A 17,764-nucleotide genomic window follows, 5' to 3' on the forward strand; every position below is an offset into this window, starting at 1 on the left:
AGTCAAGGCAGGTCAAAATGTTCATGCCTGCCAATATTTTATGCAAGAATTTCATTTTACTCCCAAGGAAACGACGAGTGAGAATTTCAAACGGTGGTAAAATACAAATACAATGGACTACTAGTTTTGCTATTAACCGGAAGAAATAATAAGAATTTTTTGTTTATGTATGAAACTGATTTTGTTCTACTGTCTTCACTATCTTTCGGAAGTGTGTGAGGTGTCTGACTATTAGAGGAAACAGGAGTACACATGGAAAACTGCATGATCAGACAGGTGACCGCATACCTTTTCACGAATGAACTGGGAATCAAATCCTGTCCATGTACAAAATGTAGGTGAAAGGCAGGTGTGTTGCTACTGTGCCACCTGACCACCCTACCTTGTAGTAGCTAGTGACTACCTCCCTGAACAACATACAGGAGGTCTGCCACATGTCATACAGAGCAATTAGGGAAACATGTGTTTGTTGCTCAAGGACACAACCATGACAGCACAGACTGTCAAATTTATCAGCTTCGCGAGAAACACAAACTGACAAGGGAAGGGTAAGGTAGGGTAGGGTAGGGAACACACCTCGGATCTTCCCCCTGATGTTATGTGACTGGCACTCCCACCGATTAAACTTTCACTTCACTTTTGAAAAAAGAAAAAAGAAAAAACAGAAAAAGACAAGCATCAAAATGTGATGAAAAGATTTTATTAATCATATACAGTACTCCAGATTAGGATCAGTACATAACAACAGTTAACAATGTAAATAAAAACATACATAACATATATTGGGATAAAGCAAAGGAAAGTGAGCATATCCAGACCAAAACTTTTCAAAACAAATTAAGTATTGATTTCTTTCCAAATGGAACAAAAAATCATAATGATATTTTTCAATTTACTTTTTTTTAACATTAAACAAATATTTCCATCTCTTTAATGAAAATGAAGAGCAAAATTACTGTTGAGAAATCAATGTTAAAATCACAACCAAATACCAGTTATAAGTTAGCTAGGTTAATTGATAGATCAAATTGGAATTATTTAACATGCAAAATTCACATTCAGTAGCAATAGAAACCTCAATATAGAATCCAATATTAAAGTACCAGGTGTTCGTAACCTCACAGGTTTATCAAAGAAATCAGAATATAACTCTACAATCAAATGAAATACATTGTGCTTCAATATATACTTTATATGGTAATTCCAGGTACATCTATTAATTAAACAATTATTTTTTAATTAGTAAAAGTGAAGGCCTTATCAGTAGTATGGAAAATCTTAAATGTTATAATCAAAATTATCTGATGATATACTTGATGGAAAATATTTTAAATGAATCATACCACATGAAAAATCCTATGGCACTGCTTATGAAAAGCTCTGGTTTTCTTGTGTCCGTCTTAAAATTGATTAATTAATTTGGTCGATAAATCATCAAACCAACACCAATTATTACAGTAATTTTCTGTTCAGCTGTGATACTGATACCAAACCAGTTAAAAAGTTTATTAAAATCAGAAAAGTATCACAAGTGATATATTTCTTATCCAAATATGTGTAACAAATACTTGCTGTCTTATTATTTGAAACAATCATGAAATACATGTTTTCTATGCTATAAATTTGAATATTTCATCCCGCCATATTCCCTGTTCTAGACATTTTTTAAATAACTTATCACCAATCAAAATGCAGATTAGTTTATATATATTTTTTCTTATCCAAGTTAAATCAGTTTGTTTTTGTTTCAGGAGGAAAAGAGCAACCATATAAATCAACATGAAAAATATTCCACATTACAACACAGGTTTAAGGTGTGAAATGAAAAGCAAGACTGCAAGGTAAATTCCCTTATAAAATATAATGTAACATACAATTTTAATGTAAAGCACATTAAGTCATATTTACAAAATATGTTGAATAAGAAAATCTAGCTAGAATTTTCGAAGATTGAATCAAATTTACAGAATAGCCTTTATATAAACAAACTCCATATATATATTGTATCTAATGATTTATACATCTATAATATATCTAATATTACATGAGAAGTAGCTTTCTGTACATTGACACTGCTGTATCATCCTCTTTTGAGTTTTATGTGCTTTCAAGCTCATGTGACAAATAGAAATCTTTCAAAAATTTGTGTATCAATAAAAATAATTTGACAGTCACCGTGACCACATGATCTCCTGTCATCAGTGGAGACACAAGGACTAAGAAAATAATATATTGGTTGAATTTTAAGATTTAATTTGAACATTCTCAAAATGTTTACATTAGAGTGCAGTTTCAAACAGTATTAAAAATGAAACATAAATTCTTTCACAACAGCAATAAATAAATAGAGATTAAAGCACAAGTAATTGTCGTATATCATGGTATTTCTTTCACTAGGATTAGTTATTTTTAAACGTTACAAAAAGCATGAGCTTTATTAATAATGTTTTTTTTTTTAATTGAAAAATAACTAATGACAGTGAAAGGAATGTTCCATGCAACAATCACAAGTTTGTGTGACCTGTTTCTACCACAATAAAAAAAGCTACGACGAGGATGAATTGTGTGTTTGTTTTTTATATTTGGGGCATAAGGATAGTTTTGCAGGTAATGAAGTACAGCGAATCACTATGCAAAACTGAAGATTTCAGATATATGTGCGAAATTTTATATCACAAATCTTTATTAAATCAATCATCAGAAAAAACTATTACCTGCTCATTTCTACGGCCATGTGAAGTGACCTTCACGAGTCAGCCAATTAAAATGCTATGAATCAAGTGATTAAAAATTAGTCTTGGTCAAAGTTCACCCTGTCTGCCAATCAAAACACATTTACAATTTATTCCAAGTGTGGCATAAAATGTACATGTATGTTGTAACAATATCAATGGATGCATTGAAAGTTGAATAACATCCACCTATTGTGGTAGAAATCAGTAAATGAAACAATGACATATTGTTAATAGAAAGCGTAAATTTGTGATTGTAAAAATGATTTTTAATCAAAACTTTGTTGAACCATATTATTTTCAATGAATCTCTATAAAATATACTGTGTAAGTTAATTTATAGTCATAGATTTTCAGTTCAGATAATTCAATAACTTGTACCAATCTTTAATTCTGGTAATTGAATATTAAAGCAAAGAAAACATCAAACAAATTCAAAAGATTGTCAAAAACAGGGATGATACAAAACTACGAAGTTTCCATGCATGGTAATTAAAAAGAAAAAAAAAAGTAAATGGGTCAAAGAAGTTCTTCTCCCCACAATCCACAGCATATTTTCACCAAATATTTATCAATGGAATCCTGTAATACTTCATGCGTGCTATCCATAATCCTGTATTTCAGGAATGTAGAACTTTCCTTCGGATACATTTTCTGTGGTCATCTCAATGCCAGCCTTCCTCCAAAGCTCCTCTTTCCCCCATTGCTTAATTCTTTTCCTTTTTCTTGTCCTAAGAGTAAATATCTAGAGTTCATTTCATATATACATCACTATACATTATTTAAATATGTTAGTTTTCAACTAGGCATACATTTTCAGTATTTACCTGTCAATCACAAAATAATCCATCTATTTACAAACCTGATTAAGTCTAAACCATTTTGTCAAAATTCAATAATAAAACACAGAGACAATGTCCAACATAAATAACTGTAGCGTGACAATGTCCAACATAAATAACTGTAGCGTGACATCGTCAAACATAAATAACTGTAGCGTGACATTGTCCAACATAAATAACTGTAGCGTGACATTGTCCAACATAAATAACTGTAGCGTGACATTGTCCAACATAAATAACTGTAGCGTGACATTGTCCAAGATAAATAACTAGCGTGACATTGTCCAACATAAATAACTGTAGCGTGACATTGTCCAACATAAATAACTGTAGCGTGACATTGTCCAACATAAATAACTGTAGCGTGACATTGTCCAATATCAATAACTGTAGAGTGACATTGTCCAACATAAATAACTGTAGCGTGACATTGTCCAACATAAATAACCGTGAGCTTAGCGTGACATTGTCCAACATAAATAACTGTAGCGTGACATTGTCCAACATAAATTATAACAGTAGCGTGACATTGTCCAACATAAATAACTGTAGCGTGACATTGTCCAACATGAATAACTGTAGCGTGACATTGTCCAACATAAATAACTGTAGCGTGACACTTGTCCAACATAAATTATAACAGTAGCGTGACATTGTCCAACATAAATAACTGTAGCGTGACATTGTCCAACATGAATAACTGTAGCGTGACATTGTCCAACATGAATAACTGTAGCGTGACATTTGTCCAACATAAATTATAACTGTAGTGTGACATTGTCCAACATAAATAACTGTAGCGTGACATTGTCCAACATAAATAACTGTAGCGTGACATTGTCCAACATAAATAACAGTGAGTTTAGCGTGACATTGTCCAACATAAATAACTGTAGCGTGACATTGTCCAACATAAATAACTGTAGCGTGACATTGTCCAACATAAATAACAGTGAGTGTAGCGTGACATTGTCCAACATAAATAACTGTAGCGTGACATTGTCCAACATAAATTATAACTGTAGCGTGACATTGTCCAACATAAATAACTGTAGCGTGACATTGTCCAACATAAATAACTGTAGCGTGACATTGTCCAACATAAATAACAGTGAGTTTAGCGTGACATTGTCCAACATAAATAACTGTATCGTGACATTGTCCAACATAAATAACTGTAGCGTGACATTGTTCAACATAAATAACTGTAGCGTGACATTGTCCAACATAAATAACTGTAGCGTGACAATGTCCAACATAAATAACTGTAGCGTGACATCGTCAAACATAAATAACTGTAGCGTGACATTGTCCAACATAAATAACTGTAGCGTGACATTGTCCAACATAAATAACTGTAGCGTGACATTGTCCAACATAAATAACTGTAGCGTGACATTGTCCAAGATAAATAACTAGCGTGACATTGTCCAACATAAATAACTGTAGCGTGACATTGTCCAACATAAATAACTGTAGCGTGACATTGTCCAACATAAATAACTGTAGCGTGACATTGTCCAATATCAATAACTGTAGAGTGACATTGTCCAACATAAATAACTGTAGCGTGACATTGTCCAACATAAATAACCGTGAGTTTAGCGTGACATTGTCCAACATAAATAACTGTAGCGTGACATTGTCCAACATAAATTATAACAGTAGCGTGACATTGTCCAACATAAATAACTGTAGCGTGACATTGTCCAACATGAATAACTGTAGCGTGACATTGTCCAACATAAATAACTGTAGCGTGACACGTGTCCAACATAAATTATAACAGTAGCGTGACATTGTCCAACATAAATAACTGTAGCGTGACATTGTCCAACATGAATAACTGTAGCGTGACATTGTCCAACATAAATAACTGTAGCGTGACATTTGTCCAACATAAATTATAACTGTAGTGTGACATTGTCCAACATAAATAACTGTAGCGTGACATTGTCCAACATAAATAACTGTAGCGTGACATTGTCCAACATAAATAACAGTGAGTTTAGCGTGACATTGTCCAACATAAATAACTGTAGCGTGACATTGTCCAACATAAATAACTGTAGCGTGACATTGTCCAACATAAATAACAGTGAGTGTAGCGTGACATTGTCCAACATAAATAACTGTAGCGTGACATTGTCCAACATAAATTATAACTGTAGCGTGACATTGTCCAACATAAATAACTGTAGCGTGACATTGTCCAACATAAATAACTGTAGCGTGACATTGTCCAACATAAATAACAGTGAGTTTAGCGTGACATTGTCCAACATAAATAACTGTATCGTGACATTGTCCAACATAAATAACTGTAGCGTGACATTGTTCAACATAAATAACTGTAGCGTGACATTGTCCAACATAAATAACTGTAGCGTGACATTGTCCAACATAAATAACTGTAGCGTGACATTGTCCAACATGAATAACTGTAGCGTGACATTGTCCAACATAAATAACTGTAGCGTGACATTGTCCAACATAAATTATAACTGTAGCGTGACATTGTCCAACATAAATAACTGTAGCGTGACATTGTCGAACATAAATAACTGTAACGTGACATTGTCCAACATAAATAACGGTGAGTGTAGCGTGACATTGTCCAACATAAATAACTGTAGCGTGACATGTCCAACATAAATAACTGTAGCGTGACATTGTCCAACATAAATTATAACTGTAGCGTGACATTGTCCAACATAAATAACTGTAGCGTGACATTGTCCAACATAAATAACTGTAGCGTGACATTGTCCAACATAAATAACTGTAGCGTGACATTGTCGAACATAAATAACTGTAGCGTGACATTGTCCAACATAAATTATAACTGTAGCGTGACATTGTCGAACATAAATAACTGTAGCGTGACATTGTCCAACATAAATAACTGTAGCGTGACTTTGTCCAACATAAATAACTGTAGCGTGACATTGTCCAACATAAATAACTGTAGCGTGACATTGTCCAACATCAATAACTGTAGCGTGACATTGTCCAACATGAATAACTGTAGCGTGACATTGTCCAACATAAATAACTGTAGCGTGAAATTGTCCAACATAAATTATAACTGTAGCGTGACATTGTCCAACATAAATAACTGTAGCGTGACATTGTCGAACATAAATAACTGTAACGTGACATTGTCCAACATAAATAACGGTGAGTGTAGCGTGACATTGTCCAACATAAATAACTGTAGCGTGACATTGTCGAACATAAATAACTGTAGCGTGACATTGTCCAACATAAATTATAACTGTAGCGTGACATTGTCCAACATAAATAACTGTAGCGTGACATTGTCCAACATAAATAACTGTAGCGTGACATTGTCCAACATAAATAACTGTAGCGTGACATTGTCCAACATAAATAACTGTAGCGTGACATTGTCCAACATAAATAACTGTAGCGTGACATTGTCCAACATAAATAACTGTAGCGTGACAATGTCCAACATACATAACTGTAGCGTGACATTGTCCAACATAAATAACTGTAGCGTGACATTGTCCAACATAAATAACTGTAGCGTGACATTGTCCAACATAAATAACAGTGAGTGTAGCGTGACATTGTCCAACATAAATAACTGTAGCGTGACATTGTCTAATATCAATAACTGTAGCGTGACATTTTCCAACATAAATAACTGTAGCGTGACATTGTCCAACATAAATAACTGTAGAGTGACATTGTCCAACATAAATAACTGTAGCGTGACATTGTCCAACATAAATAACTGTAGCGTGACATTGTCCAACATAAATAACTGTAGCGTGACATTGTCCAACATAAATAACTGTAGCGCGACATTGTCCAACATAAATAACTGTAGCGTGACATTGTCCAACATGAATAACTATAGCGTGACATTGTCCAATATCAATAACTGTAGTGTGACATTGTCCAATATCAATAACCATGACTGAGTCCTGAGTCACTTTATAAATTTTGAAAAGTTGCTTTGTATCCTTAATTGTTTTATAGTAGCTCCGATATTTTACAAAATTTGAATATCAAGTCCGTTTTCTTTAACAATGAAAATGCAATTACATCTGAGACACGAGAAATTATTTCCATTACCAGGTACTATTTTTTTTCTAGAGAGTAAAAGTATAATTTACATACCTTGTTGGAGAGAATGATGAGGAGGCGACGGAAGATTTGAATGAAGTCAATAAACAAATCCACACTGTGCCTGCAACACAAGTGAACAAGTATTAATTTCAATGGGCACCGTTACAAATGTCCCAAAAATGACCCCGTAGTCAAAAAATGAAAATACTTGTGTGCACCCCTAGTCAAACACAAACATTCAAGTTAAGTTTTTTAGAATTCTGCCTTATGATTTAAAAAAAAACCCAGACATGATGGAAAACTGATCAAACAGAGAAAGTGGAAGAAAAATTATAAGGATAGTAAAAAATGGACCAAAATCGAGCACAGCTATTGATTAATCTTGATACAAGATACCCCTGAAGAATCATTCTAACTGTCATGAAGTAATGGATTGAGTAAGTTGATTTGTGAATTAATATGAAAATGAAAGATCTTCATCTTAAGGGTGGCTGTTATTTTTTCAAGAATCATGTAATTTTTAAAGACTATTGTCAACAGCTAATTCTGAATTTTGATTTAAGATAAAAATCATTTGAAATTTTGATGGATAATATTTTTTACTTGACCTCAGTCCTGACTTACAAGATGTAGTCATCACCTTCCATTAACTTGACCTCAGTCATGACTTACCAGATGTAGTAATCATCTCCCATTAACTTGACCTCAGTCATGACTTACCAGATGCAGTCATCACCTCCCATTAACCTAACCTCAATCATGACTTACCAGATGTAGTCATCACCTCCCATTAACCTGACCTCAGTCATGACTTACCAAATGTAGTCATCATTTCCCATTAACTTGACCTCAGTCATGACTTACCAGATGTAGTCATCATTTCACATTAAGTTGACCTCAGTCATGACTTACCAGATGCAGTCATCACCTCCCATTAACTTGACCTCAGTCATGACTTACCAGATGTAGTCATCACCTCCCATTAACTTGACTTCAGTCATGACTTACCAGATATAGTCATCACCTCCCATTAACTTGACCTCAGTCATGACTTACCAGATGTAGTCATCACCTCCCATTAACCTGACCGCAGTTATGACTTACCAGATGTAGCCATCATCTCCCATTAACTTGACCTCAGTCATGACTTACCAGATGTAGTCATCACCTCCCATTAACTTGACCTCAGTCATGACTTACCAGATGTAGTCATCACCTCACATTAACTTGACCTCAGTCCTGACTTACCAGATGTAGCCATCACCTCCCATTAACTTGACCTCAGTCATGACTTACCAGATGTAGTCATCAACTCCCATTAACTTGACCTCAGTCATGACTTACAAGATGTAGTCATCACCTCCCATTAACTTGACCTCAGTCATGACTTACCAGATTTAGCCATCATCTCCCATTAACTTGACCTCAGTCATGACTTACCAGATGTAGTCATCACCTCCCATTAACTTGACCTCAGTCATGACTTACCAGATGTAGTCATCACCTCCCATTAACTTGACCTCAGTCATGACTTACCAGATGTAGCCATCACCTCCCATTAACTTGACCTCAGTCATGACTTACCAGATGTAGTCATCAGCTCCCATTAACTTGACCTCAGTCATGACTTACAAGATGTAGTCATCACCTCCCATTAACTTGACCTCAGTCCTGACTTACCAGATGTAGTCATCATTTCCCATTAACTTGACCTCAGTCATGACTTACCAGATGTAGTCATCATTTCCCATTAACTTGACCTCAGTCATGACTTAACAGATGTAGACATCATCTCCCAGTAACATGACCTCAGTCATGACTTACCAGATATAGTCATCATCTCCTATTAACCTCACCTCAGTCATGACTTACCAGATGTAGTCATCATCTCCCTTTCGCTTCTTCTCTACAATCAGCTGGGTATTATACAGCACAAAGGCACAGAAGATAAACAGAACGGAATACAGCATAACCTGGAAACCAACAATGTTTAATAAGACATCAAAACTGAGCATTCATCAAACAATTGATTCTTATTTCAAAAGTTACATCTCATTAGTGTATCAATATGGCAGATTGTTTTGCTTTATACCTTTGAAAATTCATTGATGAAATTTAAATTCAGAGATGAATCATTGTGAGAAAAGATTTGCATACCATAAATATTCTAGTACTGTTCTATACATCTGGACTATATTATGAAACCTAAATATCATAAAGATTTCTTACATGTCTGGGGAATGAATAGACTGTCTGAAGTCTGTATACCTCTGCATGATTGCACAAGGAACCGCTGAGGTGGAATATTGTAAATTTGTGGTTTTTCTTGGGTGCTGGGAAAACTGAATTTTCCAAATTTTATCTATGCCACACAATACAACATTGGGTGGCCAGAATAGCTCAGTCCGTTTGAGCACTGTCCACATAACTTACAGTGAAGGTCCGAAATACATGGTTCAACACTCCCTAACCATGTCAATTTGTCTTTCTTTGGAAGCTGAGAAATTGTTTGGTTGATGCTCTCTATTAGTTATGTCCTTTAGCAAGGCACTTTACCCAAATTGCTCTGGATGACATGCATTGGCCCTCGGGTATATTGTTCAGTGAGGTAGTCACCAACGTCTATAAAGGAGACCCCGCCTCATAAAATAAGATCACAAGAGGACACGACACAGCCACTTCTAAAAAGGAGAAGTAGACTAAATTTGAGAAAATATTCTTTCAGTGAGCGGGTTGTTAACCATTGGAACTATCTTTCTAATGCTGTCGTTACGCCACCAACGATCAAAACGTTTGAATGCTGATTGGATAAGCATTGGGGGGCAAGATGAATGTTTTTTTTATAGAAAGCCAATAACAAACTGATCAATATTTCGGAAAAAACTCATTGTTACTTTGATCTGGATATATAGGCTTAGACTGCCTGCATCCAGTAATATCATTATTATTATCATGGGCAATAGCCCCCAGCCAAAAACAAGCAATCCTACAGACCCTAAATGATATCAAAGCCCCTATCACCCATCCGAAGACACACTTGCACTTAAAACAAAGTCGATATCAACTCTTTAAATAGATTTTGCAATGTGATAAACTACGTACCTCCCAGATTAGCCTTGACCCAATGAAAATGTTGAAGAGTCTAGCCAGGCACATACAGCTCAATGTACTCAGCAGAAACCCTAAAAACAGCAAAATCCAACATTTATAACGCAGATAAAACAAGAATGATATTCTATATATCCAAGCCTATAGGTTGTTAGACTTCCAATACATACTGTTGTTAAGATCAGTTATCTGATTTATACCTAGATACCCAAGATCTAAGAAAGATCTTGGCATTCAATGTTGTATAATCTTTACTGGTTCTATGTAAATTTGAACTTTGTTTATATTTTTTTCTTATATTTTGTTAATCAATAATTAATCCTTTTGTTGTCCTGTAGTATTAAAAGAATATGACATTTTTTGTTTTTCCACAATATACCAAACAGGGTATAACAAGCGACCAACAGAAAATGACAAATATTTGGAAATGATCTGTCCAGTTAAAAACTCAAGTGCCAGGAACTGACTTCAACTTTAGAAGCAAGTCTTCAGTCTATAGTCATTTATTTAATTAACAGAATAGAAGAAATGAAGATAAATATAATCAGCACCGAGACAGATTAATTAATCAATTCACTGCATACTTACCTCCCATGTACAGGTAGGTACGGTTGGTATTATACAGAGCTGCTAGTAAGAAGCTGATGAAGATGACTAAAGTCCCTAAGAAGGCTGTTACAATGATGCTGTAAAATAGAAGTGTTACACCATACAGACAGGACATATCACTAGACATTAATTCTGTTGAATAAATTATGTATTTTCTTGAGATAATTACAAATCTTGATTTAGAAACATTAACATTGATCCCCCATATCATGCTCACCTTGGGTCTACCATGTTGACGTTGTTCAGGAGAGATCCAAGAGACATTCCTGAAATTAAAATCAATTGTTTATGATCAAGTTAATATATGATCAGGATAAAAACTTGACGCTGAGACAAGTATCTTCAGATATGGTCAGGATAAAAACTTGATGCTGAGACAAGTATCTTCAGATATGGTCAGGATAAAAACTTGATGCTGAGACAAGTATCTTCAGATATGGTCAGGATAAAAACTTGACGCTGAGACAATTATCTTCAGATATGGTCAGGATAAAAACTTGACGCTGAGACAAGTATCTTCAGATATGGTCAGGATTAAAACTTGACGCTGAGACAAGTATCTTCAGATATGGTCAGGATTAAAACTTGACGCTGAGACAAGTATCTTCAGATATGGTCAGGATTAAAACTTGACGCTGAGACAAGTATCTTCAGATATGGTCAGGATTAAAACTTAATGCTGAGACAAGTATCTTCAGATATGGTCAGGATAAAAACTTAATGCTGAGACAAGTATCTTCAGAAATTTTCATTTCTATAGACTGATAACTTTTGTTCATCATTTTTTTTTTATAATAACTGATTTTTTTTGATTTTTTTTTTTTTATAATAACTGATAAGTCTATATACAGCAAGGACACACCCCTCAATCCAGAATCATTACCGTACAGTATCTATACGCAGGCAGTTACGTTTCAGATCAAATCTGCTTTTTATCCTTTTTGGCTTAAAGGAGGAGCAGCATCTTAAAGCAAAATTTCAGCCAAGTTCCCATTTTTGGGGCATGTCCCTCTGTCCTAATGCGTCAGACAAGCCTCATTTATATCAATTAGGGATTTCCCTTCCCCAAAGATGTTTCATTCTAAATATTGTTGTAATCAATTAAGGCATTGAAGAGAAGTAGCATTTTAAAGTAATATATAACCTAGATGCTCCTTTTGGGCGCCCCATCCTTCTTTCCCCAGGGCTCAGACCTGTCTCATTTATTTAGATTATGATTGCTGTTCCCTTACAATGTTTCAAACCAAATTTGGCTGTAATCAATAAAGGCATAAAGAAGGAATATGATTTTCAAAATTTTTGTTAAGGTCCCCTTTTCGGGCCCCGCCCCTCAGCCCCGAGGGCTCACACCAGCCTCATTTATATAAATTATTATTGCTCTCCCCCAATGATGTTTCACACCGAATTTGGATGAAATCCACCAAAGGGTTAAGGGGGAGTAGGAATTTAAAGCAAAAATTTACCTAAGTTCCCTTTTTGGGTCACTCCTCTTGGGCCTCAGGGCTCACACCAACATCATTTATATAAGATATGACCGTCCTCCCAAATGATCCACCCAAGGGTAAAGGAGAATGAGGATTTTATAGCAATTATTCACTAAAGTTCCCCTTTCGGGGCCCCGCCCCTCGGGCCCCAGGGGTCAGAACAGCCACATTTAAATGAAATATGGTTGCCCTCCCCCAATGATGCTTCAAACCAAATTAGGAAGTAATCCACCCAAAGGTCTTACCCGAGAGGAATGTGAAACCAGCAAAGATACCCAGTCTCTTAGTTTCATTCTCCTTTGAGTAACTTGTTGATTTAAGCCAAAACATCAGTCCGATTGAGGCAATTGCGGTCAGAATACCAGCCTGAAATATCAGTCCGATTGAGGCAGTGATTGTGATCAGAATACCAGCCTGAAACCAATGTTTAATATCAATGTACAAGTATCCAAGTGCTTACTGCTTCATTTTGAAGTTATTAAAGCCAGATGGTTTTCTATTTGAAGTTGATTTTAAATATTAGGGCACGACGAGGATCACAAATGGATAATTTGTTGGCTAGCTTTCGTATAAAAGTTATAATTTAAGGAAATTCAGCTAGAATCTTGGAACTCCTTTGATCTAACCTCAACCTGTTCCAATTAGCAGGTATTGAACAGGGTGTGTGGATGCGTTTATATCAGGCCAGTGTCCATGTCAGAACAGATTGGTGGAAAGTGACTGGTTATTATCATCATTAACAAGTTTATCATACTCTATCACAGCCTTTCAGCCATTCAGTGAAGTAGGAAAATCAGAAAAAAAACCTGGTGATCCTGATTTTTTTTTCATTTTCATTCCAAATGATTTCATTTCTTGTCAAATGCCATGATGATTATACTTTATGCCATGAACATGTCACATACTGTACTAGCTATAAGATAGTAGATTTTTCTGTTTTTTTTTTATGTTTAGGTACACTTATGAATGTATACCAGGAGCCATCCTGTGTAAAGCTGAATGTAGGCCCCAGCAAAGGCGGTGAACATGGATATTGCAAGACAGCCATATACTCTCTTCAGATGGGCTTGGTCAGAATTTTCCCTGAAACACACAGAAATATGATATTTAAGAAATAATGCACTGATATATTACCTTTCTTTTAAACGAATTATTGAAAGGGCCCAGGTTTTTGATTGCTTTAGGTGTTAAATATGCTTGCGACAGCCAGGGTCATATGAGGGCAGGTGACAAAGAGACACCTATAGAGTAAAACTGAAAGAGAGAGCAGTGGGAAAAGAAAGGAAAGACTGAGGTTTTTGGTAGCTAAAGCCTGAGTTTTATTGACTAAAAGAATACAGGTAAGTCTTTATTGTTCTAGCAGCCATCTTTCAGCATTACAGCGATGAAGCTAGAAAAATCAAAGTGAGGTATGGAATCCAGCACAATACATTTGTGTAGACAGTAGTTGATTAAAAACACAGGTATCCAGGTCAAGTGCACAGCCATAACCATCTTGCCACTGCCGTTCAAGCTTTGTAAGCCACAATTTCATTGGTCAGCTACTGGTAGCTAGTGGCGAGATGGCTGTGAACTTGACACTAAACTGTTGATGGAGAAAACAACCATGGGGAGCGCAAGAGGAGGAATGGAGTGAAGCGTTAGACAAGTAAATAAGTTTGGTTTGACCTTATATAAATTTGTCAACACCAAATGTAATTGTGGACTGCCATATTTTCTGTGTAGCGAATAGACATTTTTGATGAAAAAATGTTCTGGATCATGTTTGCCTTAAGAAATGAACCGGCGATTACTTAATTTTCAGAGTTTTGAAGCTGCGTGGGGAAGAAATAGACTATTTCGGCATGATGTCCTGGTGTCATGATCAAGTTTACTATCTTAAAATTTGATTAACATGTACGCTAGTACTACAACCTTTGAAAAATCTTTTCTGGTAAAATTTTGATGACACTTTGAATGAAATTTACCAATTTTTGCAGGACGGAGGAGTTCCAGACCTTTCTCTATGTATCATATATAATTAGTCTATAATCAGTCTTTGATTTATATACAGTGGAACTTCGTTAACTCGAAGTCGACGGGACCACGAAAAAACTTCGAGTTATCCGAGTGTTCGAATTAAGCGAGTTATCCTTTTTGGTGAAAAGTTTGGTCAATATTTGTCAACATTATATAATCATTATAACTTCGCTCTGTCGCTCATCAGTTTAGTGTGAAGACTGGTCAATGCATGAAAATATATGTAATGTTTTGTTATGTCATTTGCAATTTGGTGTAGTTTTGCCGATATACAGTCACGATAAAGTTTCTTTCACTTAGTCACTTCAATAACGATCTGATGTGCAAGTCATGTTTGCAAAAGTTAAACGATAAAACGGAATTCGACAAAATAACAAGTTCTTCATGTCAAATCAAATAACCGTTTAAGTTTAACGCAGATTGCATGCAAAACGTAACAGAACCATTACCTTTTATTGGACATATACAATACTGTTTGATCGGCCTACATACTTTTATTGATAACCACGCCATTTCCATGTGTATTAGCACCGAAAGTTGGGCTGTGCATGTGCGTATAAAATGTTACTGTAACTGAGTTGGCGTTTTATCCGATTTAATAGACGGCACTGACCGTTACAGTTGTACTCTGAACACCTCGGCAGTGATTACGCTATTGTTTCAGCAGTTTAAAGATTTAATAGGCGCCGGTGACTGTTTCATTTCTACACCTGTAAAAACATCAGCCGGGTAGATCTACCGGTGTGTCAGAGATTAGTTCCGCTTGAGCGAGCGGGTAGATGAGTTGTTGACTATCGTGTGTATTGATATCGGCGACCGCCTTAGGAAATTACCTGATGTAAGTAAAGCAGTACTTTTTATCACCAAGACTTCTTGTTATAAGATTCAACCGAAAATTTCTTTTATGAATTTATGAAACACTTATAATAGCATGTAGGTTAGTAGTGCCGATATGTTCAGTATTACAAACGGAATCTAGCTCTTAAAAAATGTCGGCGTTTACCACCGATCGACGAAAATTATACTTCGAGTTATTCGATCATTTCAAATAAGATTTTTATTGTTGGGACCAAATTTTCACTTCGTATTATCCGAGTTTTTCGAGTTTTCCGAGTTCGAGTTTTCCGAGTTTTCTTTACTAAGATAAAGAGAGAATTCGGCCGGGACCGACGAGGTACTTAGAGTTAAGCGGGGTATTCGAGTTTTCCGAGTTCGAGTTAACGAAGTTCTACTGTATGTGCTAGGCAGCTATTGTTAGACCTAGTGTTTGTTTACGATGACTTCAAGGACTGTATGTGGTATGTGTGCCTTGAAGTCCTCTAGTACAATGTATTGCTGCTACCATTTATTTGTGTAATTGCTTATGGAATGAAAGAGAATGCATGTGTCTTTGGTAGCAGTTAAGTTTGAATGTGTAGTGGTGTGCTTGTGTTGTTCTAGAGCAGGTGGTGTGGAGGATTTTGCTGTAGTCTATGGCTATACATGTTGATGATAACATACTCCGATATATAGAGAAGGTATCATGTTACTTTCTGTTTGAATGCTAATTAAACATTTTGCAGTCAATGGAGAACAAAGTCAGTGAAATGAATTGCATTTCAGCATAATGCTTATAGACAAAGAAATAATCAGTTCTTGTGCAAATATACATGGTGTCATATTGATTGTTGGGCCGATCATCTTAAAAAGATAATACACTTTTTTGTTAAAAATGCAAGTTTCCTCTGGCCCTGACACCAGGTGTAGGGCCATATATAATGCACTACACACCTACCTTCCATATACATTTGTATATGCGATGTTGCAGGGTTTTTTCTTGGGGCTTGTTGGGACCGTTAATAGGCCCCATTCCCAATAGAAATTATTTCATATTTAAGCCAAATTCCTAAAATTTGCAGTTTACTCATGAAAAAGCTTTCCCAATCCACCAATTTTCTTCCCGAAATGAGACAAAAAGGTCCTTTCCCAAACCAGTGAGAAAAAGCCCTGGGTTGGGTCCAATCTGATACTATTTATACTTTTTCATAGAAACTCTGCAAACAGGATATAAATTAAACAACGTAAGCTAAATATAGCTCCACGTATGAAGTCCTTTAGTTTGTTAACCACTGGTACGCGACATTTAATTCAATGTTTTTTGGGGGGAATTTCAGTGATTTTATGCATTAAAGAATTGATGAAAATATGATAACCTACTCCTATATATACAGAAAGTATTGTGTTACTTTCTATATATATATATATAGTATACGTAAGGCCCGAATATTTTGGAGCCGTCAATTCCGAAAACGCTACAACCTGAATAAAATACGATAATAACGATTCTCATACATTATCAACACCGAAGTTAATACAATTTCTTCACTTGGATACTTACAATTTATCAAACTTGAATAACTCTGGTGGAAGACCTTGGTTGTTTTCTTCTGGTTGAGTCATTTTTTTATGCTTCTGAATTTGGCAACGTTCGCTTCCGTTTCAAGTCCGATAATGTTAGAAGTTAGCCAGCACAGCGGGTAAACCAGCAGGTCCGGTTTGGAACACGCCTACTGCGGTGATAGGCCTCGCCTACTTCTACGCCTGCTTCCTCTCTAGAACTTTACACGGATGCTATATTGTACTCACAGGCACTTGTGGACATAATTATGATGTTTTTAATTTAAATGTTACATTATTGACGAGTAAATTATTGTAGCATGCTTAATTTGTAGGCCTAAAAAAAAGAAGAAAAAAAATCGTACCTCGGCCTTATAAATAAATAGTATATATTTTTTTTTTTCAAAATTAAGCATGCGAATGTGATTGTACTCTCCGTCTATCCATGTACAGTACTGTACATACATTAAGCTTAGATTCAGTATGTTTGAAT

At 35.6% G+C, this 17,764-nt stretch overlaps 1 protein-coding gene across 1 annotated transcript; it reads right to left on the bottom strand.

Moving 5' to 3' along the window:
• Window positions 1–681: 681 nt before the first annotated feature.
• LOC117317828 (probable Bax inhibitor 1) lies at window positions 682–17,514 on the bottom strand. Its single transcript, XM_033872776.1, has 9 exons — window positions 17,273–17,514; window positions 13,851–13,959; window positions 13,122–13,290; window positions 11,610–11,658; window positions 11,372–11,469; window positions 10,778–10,857; window positions 9,548–9,648; window positions 7,727–7,796; window positions 682–3,463 (listed from the first exon to the last, which is right to left on the bottom strand). The coding sequence occupies exons 1-9, from the start codon at window positions 17,332–17,334 to the stop codon at window positions 3,440–3,442; spliced, it is 762 nt and encodes a 253-aa protein (XP_033728667.1). The 5' UTR covers window positions 17,335–17,514; the 3' UTR covers window positions 682–3,439.
• Window positions 17,515–17,764: the final 250 nt, after the last annotated feature.

This window comes from Pecten maximus, chromosome 19, assembly GCF_902652985.1.
Source record: "Pecten maximus chromosome 19, xPecMax1.1, whole genome shotgun sequence".
Classification (NCBI taxonomy): domain Eukaryota; kingdom Metazoa; phylum Mollusca; class Bivalvia; order Pectinida; family Pectinidae; genus Pecten; species Pecten maximus.

Bases quoted from the DNA above. Each gene is read 5' to 3' on its own strand.
- LOC117317828 (XM_033872776.1), bottom strand. From the start codon at position 17,334: ATGACTCAACCAGAAGAAAACAACCAAGGTCTTCCACCAGAGTTATTC. The intron at 13,291-13,850 runs GTATACATTCAT...CATTGGTTTCAG, and splicing joins TTTACACAGGATGGCTCCTG to GCTGGTATTCTGATCACAAT. The intron at 11,470-11,609 runs GTGAGCATGATA...TCTATTTTACAG, and splicing joins GTCAACATGGTAGACCCAAG to CATCATTGTAACAGCCTTCT.